Source organism: Dipodomys merriami, unplaced genomic scaffold (genome assembly GCF_024711535.1).
Source record: "Dipodomys merriami isolate MVZ:Mamm:240054 unplaced genomic scaffold, mDipMer1.0.p SCAF_10, whole genome shotgun sequence".
In the NCBI taxonomy this organism is placed as follows: domain Eukaryota; kingdom Metazoa; phylum Chordata; class Mammalia; order Rodentia; family Heteromyidae; genus Dipodomys; species Dipodomys merriami.
The window spans coordinates 30,962,583-30,974,499 of NW_027202271.1; the positions used below are offsets into that span (position 1 = coordinate 30,962,583).

The window sequence follows — 11,917 nt, forward strand, 5'->3', positions numbered from 1 at the left end:
AAGATGGGCTAGCATATTGGTTCTCTGAGCTCTTCTACCAGTTTGGCTTTAAGGGTTGGTCCTCAAACTTTTTACACTAGAAGTGGAAAGTCAGAAGAAATATGATGCTGTTCTACTGCATTATGACAAGATTATGAAAGGAATGAGGTTCATATGTTGGTCCTCCAGGCCTTCAGTGAGTGGACACTGCAGAGCTGACTTCTGTTTTTCCTTTTCATTCTAGAGAATCACTGTGGTTTTCATGCAGCCCTCACAGGCAGTCTTCCTCAGATGGAATTAGTCTGAATTAGGATGCAATTAGTCTGAACCAGCATTCTGAGAAATTAGGTAATATTGGGTATTTATTCATGTGGTATGTGGTAGAATTGGGTCCCTAAAAGTTCTTACATACAAGTCCTAAATTCCAATTTGACTAATTTTGATGATGGGGTTTTTAGGAGATAATAAAATGAGGTCTTCAGGAAATCCAATAGGATTTGTGCCTTTTAAGAGACATAGATCTGTCTCTGCTTTCTTTAACATAACCAAGAAAGGGCCATGTCAGATTTTATAAGATGGCCAGAAGGATGACTTGTACCAGAAACTCAATTGACCAGCTGCCTGCTCTTCAGTTTTTTTCCCCTTCAAAACTGTAGTAGTTAGTAGTAGTAGCAGTAGTAGTAGTAGTAGCAACAATAACAACATCAACAACAATAATACAACAATAATTTTGTAGTTTAAACCACCCACTCTATAGGATTTTCTTCTTCTTTTTTTTTATTGTGAAAATACTGTACAGAGGGGTTATAATTACATGGGCAAGATAATGAGTACATTTCTTAGCAAGCATGGTTGCCTCCTCCTTTGTTTCCCCTCCCCATCCCTTCCCATCTCCTACCCACCCCCCCACCCCCAGGCCAAAGTTATAAAGTTCATTTTTCGACATAACAACTTGTACATCTCATTGTTGCAATGGGTCCACCTGTATTCCTATTTAAACGATTTATTTTCTTATCAAGCATTGTTGCCTCCTCCTTTGTTTCCCCTTCCCATCCCTTCCCATCTCTACCACCTCCCCCCACGATTTTCTTCTTATGGTAGCCCAACCAGATTAATATAGAGCAGAAGATGAAAATAATAAAGTGTGAGAAGAAAATGGAAAGACTATCCAGATTATAGATCAACAATAAAATGCTAATTTGTCCTCATCTCTGTTAATATGTTTTTAATCATCCCTGCTCCTTCCTTCCCAGCTTTGTCTTTTTTGTATGATTGTCAACTATATTGAGAAAGTACTGAAAATGAGAGAAAATTCATAATTCCATGCCAGTAGTAAGAGTGGGTAGTGAGCCATATTATTATTAGTCCAAATGAGCCAAGAGATAGGAAAGTCCTTGACCTGATTTCCATGGCAAACTTAACGAGAAACCATTAAAGTGCTGTTGGGGTTGCAGGCCTGTTTCTCAACTGTATATAACAGCAAGGATACTAAAAGGTCACTGGGGTGTTGGAGGGCTCAAACATTTCTTTGTCAGAGCACAGATCCCAAATGAATGATGGTTATTGCACGAGTGTTAAATATATAATACATGTATCTTTATGGCTGTCTTCATGTGCATTTCCAAATCTACTAAGTAAACAAAACATCCAGAACACTGCTATAAAGTCCAATCTTAAACAATTCTAAATTTTGGTGCAAAAATCTATCCTTTCTTTCTGACACAAATAGGGCCTAAGTAATCACTAAAATTTATGTACTTTTAGAAAATATGAAGAGAGCTACATGATCAGCGCTTTATCTGTTCTCTAATATTCTGTGAATTATAAAATGATGTAAGGTAAGGTATTTTCTTACCAGGTTCTTTTGAAGGCACAATTTTCATATAAGTACAGCATTATATTTGAAGAACCCAGGGCAAGAAAACAAACATTAGCACACAAACCATATGTCTCAAGCTATAACTTAAGATCATAAGCTCAGGGAACAAATGTGTTCTAATGTCCTCCTTTAACAAAGACATATGCTTAATGGCCTGAAGGACAAGTTTTGACTTAAAATTTTCAGGATCCTTGGATTTCCCTACCAGAAAAAGTGGTAAGGGAAGAGTCAATCCCAGGCTCATTTCACACTTCAGTTTAGGAATGAATGTAGATAGTTCAGCCTATAAACCCAAAATGTTTGCAACTCTCTCTCATTCCTAGAATTCAGCTCCCCAAATATATCCCTGGAAACAAGCTCATATAGTCCTTGGAAATAGGTCTGAGGCTATCTGTGGAGAGATTCAGGATCTCAAATGTCCAAAGTAGAGGCCAGCCTTAGGATAGGCATATTGTCTCTATTCCGCAGATTCCTTGTATCGTGAGGAGAGAGGAGGGTCAGAGTAACAGTAAAATTGTATTTAATTTTAGAAATCCATCATGTATAAAATATTACACAAGATTTTGATACTACTAAATCAAAAAACAAGGTAATGATTGGAGTCAAGTAAATAATACTTACTGGATTGTTGTTTTAAGTCCTTGGTTATATAGGCTTTCATAACATGCCTTAGCTTATCTCCATCACTGACCCTTCCTGGTAAAACTGTCATCCTTATTTTGCAAATGCAGAAAGTTAGGCCCAGAAAAGTCAATGGCCATAATCAAGGTCACAAAAAGTAGATTTAGGATTTGGGTCTCAGATGGTGTGAATTAACTTTTTCCCATTCCAACTCATTTATGGTAGTAGAAGAATCTTTTCCTTATCATAACTTTTGCTATCCTATTTATTCCTGTTTCAGAATGTATCACTGATCACTGTATTTACCACTATGTAGAGTAGTGCTATATTTTTATCCCATTAAAATGTGTGTACAATGTCTATTGAAATACTTTTCTTAAGTATGGGATGAAGAAGCAAATGTTTAATCTGAGCTCTCAATCACTGTAATTGTCTTAGTTCAACTAGTGTTAATTATATATGGCAGTCAACATTGTATTTACAAAGTTTACTCATTTCTATCTTTGTCTTGGGCATTTCATCAACTGAGAAAGTGAAATATAACTGTGCCCTATTGTTTTTCCCATACCCCATGTCCTATTATCTTTCATGTACCCCTTCCTCTGAATTAGGTCTGCAATCATTTCATTGCAGTCTATCAAAGCTAGAGGCCCAAACGACCACTAAGATGCAATGGTGACCATGAAAACATTGGCTTCTAGATGTACTCCATGTTCTAACTACCTTCTCCTCTCTTCAAGCTTCCTCCTGCATGGATTTCCTTCACTTGCTAATACAGCTGGCTTTCTGAACTACTTGGCTGCGTCTTACCTTGCCTCATGAGAGACTGGTAATACATACTAGCTCACTTTGCTTTTCCTCGTTAACAGCTGGCCTCTCACAGAAATGGAGGGACAAACGTTGAACAAATACATCAATGGTACTCACTGGAAACTATGTTGAAAATGAACTATATAACTTGTGGGTGGGCATGGGAGGGAAAATTTGGGAGTGCAAGGAAAGGAGTAACAATGTCAAACAATAAATGTACTCTTCTTATGTAACGGTAACCCCTCTGTACATCACCTCTATAATAACATTAAAAAACAAATTTTTATAAATAAAAATGGCCATTATTACACTGCATCTACCAGCTGCAGGCCCCAGGTTCCATGTTTATTCAAGCCCCTGTGAAACTCTACACATCTGTAATATTCCCAGGCATAACCTAGCTAAGAGATGCAGAAGTAACAGAGCATGTTTTATCTGTTTTTGACATAAATCTCAGGGAAATAAGGTTTTACCTACAACTTTTCAATAGAACTTTGAATTTTCTAATTTGTAGAAACCTCCAGCATGAATAATTTTCAGTTCACAATTTCCCCTGCAGTTAGTAATTCTAACAAATGGAAATCATGACCTATTTGTGTGGCCTGTCTCAAGGTCTCTCCCAAAGGAAACTGGTAACTTTTGACTAAATGATTGTATCTTAGAGATATTTCAACATCTGGATCTACTTTATAAAAGCTTAGTTTCACAAGTTATACCCAGAAAAAAATGCAATTGAAAACATAGCCACAAGGAAACCACATCAGTGGGACCGTTAAAATTTTACTAAGGTAAACATTAGGAATGTGACAAATTGCTAATTTCCTATGTAGGATCATAAAATTCCAGCTGAGAGCTCTGGGTGAGGGGAGATGGGAGAAGATAAATAAGAGCATTCCCTAGCCAGAAACTCCTATTGCTTAGACTTTTACTTAAAACATAGATGTCATGTATTGCCTTAGAAGTTAGCATTGGCCTTTACAACCACTGCTGTCACTGAAACTTCCTTTCAAGATCTGGTCTACAGAGATCATAATCCCACCATAGTGATGGGAAAACTTAAAGGTGTTTAGCACTATCTAACTGAAATCACCACACCAAAAAGATTTTGTGTTATGAGATAAGCAAAGAGATGATAATAACCATAAAATTCTCAGAGTTTCCCAGGAAAGCAGTGATAATGTCAGGGTGCAGCTTGATAGAGATCTTTCAGCTGACCTTGAACGCTAATATTAAATAGATAATCCTGACTCCGAGTAGGAATGAAGTATGTATGCTAATATGTATTACCTTTTATGAAATATGCTATGTGTGATATATGTACATATGTGTCCCTTTTTATACACACACAAAGTCAATAGTAATGAAACAATGCATCAGTACTTGAGAATTTTCTTCTTATTGAAAGTGTCCCAGATAATAAATGAAGAAAAATTGATAGAACTAAAATATCACTTGTTCAAACTCTAAATAAACTAAAAATGGATTACAATCTCTCAATGGAGTATAATCTCCCAAAGAAGTGATACTTCAAGAAACTCCTAATGGAATAAAATAACTTATGAAGTAGCTGTGCCAAAAAAGATAAAAATCTTAAATCTTATCAAACTTCCCAATGCAACTACTAACATACAGAGAATATAGGAGAACATGTTCTTTTTCAGGGGGATTTTTAAAAATTGTTATATAAAGGTGATGTACTGAGGGGTTGTCGTTTTGTAAGTCAGGCCATGAGTATATTTCCTTTGGACAATGTCACCTCTTCCTTTGTTCTCTCTCAGTTTTTCCCTCTTGTCTCTGCCCACAAGTTCAGTTCATTTTTAACATAGTTTCTACTGAGTTCCACTGCTGCATATGTTCACCCCATATCCCTCCATTGGAACATGTTCATTTATATCTTGGTTGTGTAAATAAAAAATTCAGACCATAGAAAATGTGCACACCACTGTGAAAAATTTCAAGGGGAGGGGAAGATGAAGTTGGAGTGAACATTTATAAATTAAAATTGACGCGAAATGAACCCCAAGATAAGGACTCAAATGTTTTTTCTTGCTTGCGATTGTTTCTAACATATTTATAAGAAGATTTCTTTGTTGCTTTGTATGTCCTTCCCCCATGGTGTAACTCCTGCTTTCACTGAATTTGATGTTGGTATAATTTGTGGAGGGGAAGGGAAAAAACAAATTGTTTAAATAGGGATACAGGTGGACCCATCGCAACAATGAGATGTACAAATCATTATGTCGAAAAATGAACTTTACGAATTTGGCGCGGGGGGTGGGGGGGGAGGAGAAAGGGAAGGGGGGAGGCATGGCGGGGGAGGGGAGGGGAGGAGGAGATGGGAAAGGATGGGAAGGGGAAACAAAGGAGGAGGCAACAATGCTTGATAAGAAATGCACTAATTACCTTGCCCATGTAATTATAACCCCTCTGTATGGTATTTTCACAATTTAAAAAAATCGTGAAAAAATAAATAAATGAAAATAAAAATAAAATAAAATAAAATTGACATATTGACATATTGTTTTATCAATCAGTAACTATGTGGACCATTTTTGGATCTCACTTCAAAGGGGAACATTTACAAGGCACTTTCAAATGGATACTTACACCTTGGATGATTATTTCATAATTAAATAAGGAATCTTTTTTTTTAATGTGATACTAAGGTTTGGAGATTTAGCTCAGTGGAAGAGCACTTATCTAGCAAGTGTAAGACCCTGAGTTCAGTCCTCAGCTCTGAAAAAAATGTGATGCTGATGCTATAATTACAGTTTTGAAAAATATTTTACCTTTCAAAGATATGTACTAAAATGTTTTCAGATTAAATGATATATGTGAGATTTGCTTCAAGATAATATAGGGTTGGGAAATGAATGGAAGTTTTGGTAGAGAAAGATTGACCATGACTGTGAGGGTTGAGTGATCAAGTGAATTGCCTAACTCTGTCTTCTTTTGTGTTTGTGTTTGCTGAAAGTACTGTATAATAATAAAAAATACACATTTCTTTATATTCTGTATCCAATGTCTTAAATATTTCAAAGAAAGAAATGTATCAGGACTGCTTAAAAATAAGTATATATTCTAGAGCTTTATCTACCATTTTCAAAAATGGCCCATTTTTTGGGTAACAGAGCAAGTATAAAGAATAAGCTTTATTATTTATTTATCTTTTTATTTATTTAACTTAGCAATATGTCATTTGTATTTATTATGGCTACTGATTATTCAATGTAAAGTTAATTTGCTACAATAAAACTATATGTGTGTCATTAAGTTTAATTAAGTCCACTATTAGTCTAGTAGGACAAAAATTTACCAACATATAGATACCAGCTATATATCAAGTTTCAAAAATAAAACAAGGATTCTTTTTTCTTTATAGTGCATAAGTTACTTTCCAATCCAGAACACAAAATATTGTTTTTTAATCTAGACATTTTTGAGCTACTTCTACTTTGTTTCCTTCCCCCACCCCCACCCCAATATCTGGCCTTGTGCTTGCTAGGCAAGCACTCATCACTTGAACCACACCCTCAATCCTTGTACAGTCCTGAATTGCACAACATATGCTAAGAAGGATAAGGGTGGTTTTCCAATATCTAATCCTGCACTTCTCACACCTTGTTTTTCCATTTTCAGCATTAGATGCCACTTCCCATTTATTGGCTATGTCTGCATCAATGAGTTTTTAAGAGAAATATAAGGTGCTAAATACAAACCCTCTTGATTACAACCGGGTTAATGACACCTCAAAAGACTGACTAGAAAATGTCAGCACAGACCCTCTAGTTTAATCTTCTAATTAAATAATCAAGTTTGTTGTGACCCCTTGTTTTTAGGTGGATGGTGGTTCTGAAAACAATCCTCTTGTTGCCATCCCACAGACCAGTAGTCCCCTGTTCTAAACTGATATGAAAAGGAATCAGCCAAGGGCCAGACTGCTTTTCCCCCAGATCTCTTAAACAGAGAACCCCCCTGGTTGATACACAACTAAGAATGATTGTCCTTCAATCAAAGGATATGATTTCCTCTCCATGATTGATTTTTGCCACAATATCAAAACATTTAGCAAATGTTTATCCTCACTGATCCTGAAGTACACTTTTTTGAGTCTCTGCCTTATTTTCAATTACTGAAATAACCAGAAAGAACAAACAAATCCAAAAAGGTAAATGGCTAGTACATTTCCTCCACACCTTATTTCTCTAGTAGAGTCTGTTCTTCTTTAGGATATTTATATCAAGATCTCTCTTCTTGCACAAAATTGATCATTAAAAGAAAAAGAAATCACTTACCCAGAACAAGAAGTTGAAGATAAACATAGAATATTTTATACAGCCACTCACACCTGCCATTTCCGAAAAGGGTCAGGAGTCTAGATGCCTTCAATGTAAACTATTCGTTACAGGTTTGTCCTGCAAATAAGCCCCGGGAGTAATTTTCCTGCACAGATTCGGAGCAGAAATAGAAAGTAAAAAGGTAGACAGGAAACTAAAGAAGCAAAGAAAAAAAAACAGTTATTGAAGTAGATAAAAATTTAACCCACACATTTAAATATCATAAAAGCTATCTTCAGGAAAGTACGTTGTTTTGCTTCTCATGGCTCCTAGGGCACTGGGCCAGGATATTTATGATCCGTTCTCAAAACCTGCCTCCTCTAAAGTAAACAGATATCAAGTTAAGGGAGTGGCTGGAGTGGCGCTGGGACCTAGGGGAGAATGGCACAGGGAGATTGGTGGTTGGACTTCAGAAACCACAGCCTGACTTTCCTGCCCTCTGTTTCCACGCAGGAAAATAAGGTTGTTTCACTCTGGGGTACAGGAGCATGGTGTCTATAGTTTTGCATTGCCTTTTATCAGGAATACCAAATTTCTGAATTCAATAAAGTGCACTTAAAAATCCGTAAAACCCTGAGGCTTAGACACAGAATCCTTTTATCATTAACCTCAGAACAGTAAAAGAACAATTACATGTACCTGCCTTCCAAAGCTTTGGGGGTTATTTTTGTTAGACATTTTTTTTTTCTTTCAAAACAATTGCATAAAGCTCCCAGGGTTGTAGAAGGTAGAAGGTTGTGGAAGGGAGAGGCAGCCTTGCCTGTCAAGGTAAGAGCATTTTGTTTTTAATCTTGATTTCTTTATGAGGGGAATTTTTTTTCCCCAGGAAGTCCCTCTGACTATCCCCATTGTCTTCCTTTTATAATGAGTTCCTTTTATGATAGCTTGGTTTGTTTTTAGGGAGGATACTCTATTTCCCTTGTTCTGATAGCTTATGTGTAGCAATAGCTCCAATCCACTAATTGTTTCTGGATTCTGGGTAGTTTTGCAAATAAGAAGGTCATCATGGGTCCATGATCATAGACTGGACAATTTATTTCTTGTGCTAGTGGAAGCCAGCTATCCCCAGGGAAAAGCAAAAATGCTCTGAGCAGGAAGTACGGGCTGCTTTGGGTAAACAACCTGGGTCATTCCTCTTTCCATATTTTGCTTTTCTCAAAAGGAACTCCTCTGCCCTTAAACAAAGAGCCGTATTCTTCAAAGGTTGTTTAGAAAGCAATTTAAAAAAATAATAAAAAAAGCTTTGTTAAATTCTGGATAACAAGCATGGACTTCTCCAAAAGAATATTTTTCTAATTTTTTGTTGATATACTATCCTACTCCCTAACTATGTATTTAATGTGCTATTGGTAATAACATTTGGTGTTAAAGAGCAAGTGTAGAATTATTTCCAAAAATAATGACTTCGTGCTTAAATCATCAGTAACATGAACAGTATTGTATGCTATTTCATCTAGAAAACAAATAATTTCACAACTTTCTTCTAAAGTATTATGGTATACATAATAATTCATGGCTCATTGAGGCTTAGACTGTATGACAAACCAAATAGATTCATGGGTCCCTCAAATGATTATTTGTCCTACAGAAATAAAGTGAAAAGATATGTAGATTTTAATGCTGCTCTCTTGACAAAGATGTAGAGTCTTTATTTCCTTTCTATTTGGAATAGATTTTCTGGTGGATCCTGAATCTCCTTTAAAAAAAAAAGTATAGTCTTCAATTACATCATTGTTTAACTCTGAAACTCAGGCAATGGATATGTTTTTACAGGAAAATGAGTGGATGTCATGGAACTCCTAGTCCAGTCTGAAGTTAAAATGACACAGCTCATCTCTCTAATTTCCTTTCCCACTAAATGTTAAAAAAAAAAATCACAATACATGTCCAAACTAAATACTGTCCTGTCTGTTAGCTTGTATTCTTTCTCTCTCACTTGCTGCACATTGCTCTTTACCCATAGCCTATCCACTCCCGAATTTCCTTCATCATCATTTCGTTCACCTTATCTTTGGCTATAGTTGTTTTTTTTTTTTTTTTTTAATTCAGCTCTTCGCTTTTAGTAGACTCACAGATTCATTTTCCTGCCACTCTCTTCTCCCAGCTGGGGCCCCACTAGAAATGAAGTCACAAGATTATCAGATGAGCAGATGAGTATTCTGCCCACCGGCCTCAACTACCAGTTGAGTTATGAAGTCTGAGTCATTTACCACCTGAGATCTTAAGGACGTGTCATAATTACCAGTGGTGGTGTTGGGCTGGGCTGGAAGTGTCAGTAAGAAATCTTAAGACTCAGTGAAAGACCAGGTCAGCAGGAGAGAGAGTGGAAACAACTACAACTGAGGAAAGAACAGAGAGAACGTCTCAATAAATTTAAAGTTTCCCTGCTGCTGCCTTCGTGCCAAATTGAGTGACGCACAGTGAAAGCATATGACAAAGCAGGACATGGATTCAGATCTGATTAATGGTGAAGGTTCTCCCTGAGGTCATTATCACTGAATTAAGTTTCAAGCAGGGTGGGGATGCTGGCAGGGAGAAAACAAAGAGATTCTTTCTGCTCAGGGACCAGGAATGGCCATGTATAGAATCATGAGATGCCCTAGATGAGATATGGCATTTTCTCTAGATCATCGAGCAATCCAGACCTGAATCTGAGACTTGTTAAGGTCTGACTGTGTACTCTAAAGTTCATATGTTAGAAACTTAACTCCCAATACAGCCATGCTGAGCAGTGAGATCTTCAGGTTAGGCAGACTTGGCAAATCCACAGAAAGTGGATTTGTTGTAAAAGTAAGTACATTTACTTCTCATATGCTCTCTCTCTCTTTCTCTTTCTGTCATGTACACATCTACATACATACAAGCACACATACACACATACATGAAGACTGTCCTGCCCTTCAGTCTTCTGCCATGGGATGATGCAGCCAGAACTCCCTCACCAGATTGAATCCCCATGACCTTGAATTTTCTAGCCTCTAGTACTGTGAGACATAAATCTCTGCTCTTTATACATTGCATAATCTCAGGTATTTCGTTACAACAGTACAAAGCAGATTAAGATAGAACTTGATCCAGAAAGCACAACTAGATGAGTAGTTCATATTTTTATAAGGCATTACCTTCCTCTGTATAAGATATACTCAAAAATCCATTCAATAGACTACGTGCCACATGCCAAGCACTTTACAGGTGTCAAAAACACAATAGCAATGTAAAAAACAAGGAAAAAAACTTCCATGCTGCTTATAATGAAGACGTAATTTTTTCTTTCTCTGTTTGCTTCTAAATCTCACAACATAAACTCAATGGAATAGCAAAATAATAATAATAATAAAGTAAATCTTCTGTTGTACTAGAAAGATTCTTTTCTTTCTCACATACTCTATTTTCATTCCCACTCTATATTACTTATATAGTTTATCATTAGAATACACCCAACAAACCACCTAGAATAAAAAAAAATAACTGTTGAAAACATTGTCTCCCTAAAAAGAATGTACCAGAAATCAAGCTTTCACAAAAGATACCTTTGGGTAATGAATTCAGTAAGTGGCGTAGTGAATGTGTTGCCAAGTTCTGACCAGCAGTTGAGCTAGAATCATCGCAGAGATCCAGTAGCCAAATCCTCCAGAGAAAACAATCAGGGCTTTTAGCATTCTTACCCTAAAGATTGCTGTGACTCGTCACCAGGGTCTTTCTTCTCAAGAGGGCCTTCTCTGTGCTCTACTGAGTCCCTTCTCCCTCTGCCATCAGTCTATCTCCAGATGCAAAATATGATTATTTACGAGGTTTCCATTTCCCAGACAATTGCAATTCAATCCTATTATGATCACAGTTTAATTTCATTTTAGGTACTTTTAAAATTCCTCAGTTGCACATGATTGACCTCTTAGTTTATTCTTATAGATTTACTAGCTGTTCTCTCAAAGGAAATCTTATTTTCTTTCTCTCCAAATTGGGATGCACGCCCATGTAGACTACAGTACTCAGCAAGAGAAGGGAGGATACAAAACAGGGCTTTGTAATCACCAGTCTGGGACCATTGAACAAGTCTTTCTATTAAATATTTGCCTGATTGTTTGCTTTAAAATGTAAAGTTTAAGTGCCAACTTGGCTTCTGTGAGTGTAATGAATTGGTCCTTTGTTTAGTGAGTTCACAGGTACACATTTGCCTCTAAATTAGATTAGGTCTTGAGTTAATAATGATAAAATAAGCCCATGGAGGACACCAATCTAGAATTTTAAAGTATGTAATAACAACAACAATAAGAATAAGAATAATAAATAG

The 11,917-nt window shown here is 36.5% G+C and overlaps 1 protein-coding gene across 2 annotated transcripts in view; it reads right to left on the reverse strand.

Annotated features, from left to right (window-relative positions):
- The window catches only part of Tspan8 (tetraspanin 8), a 36,096-nt gene extending 24,786 nt beyond the window's left edge, over positions 1 to 11,310 (reverse strand). Inside the window, exons 1-2 of one of the 2 annotated variants that reach the window (XM_069988672.1) lie at positions 11,292 to 11,310; positions 7,585 to 7,732 (exon numbers count right to left, since the gene is read on the reverse strand). In XM_069988672.1, the coding sequence (XP_069844773.1) occupies positions 7,585 to 7,644 (60 nt within the window). In that variant the 5' untranslated portion in view covers positions 7,645 to 7,732; positions 11,292 to 11,310. Of the gene's footprint in view, positions 1 to 7,584; positions 7,733 to 7,837; positions 7,950 to 11,291 lie in introns of those variants that run through there. The other variant, XM_069988671.1, reaches the window with a different exon arrangement.
- Between the last annotated feature and the right edge of the window lie 607 nt (positions 11,311 to 11,917).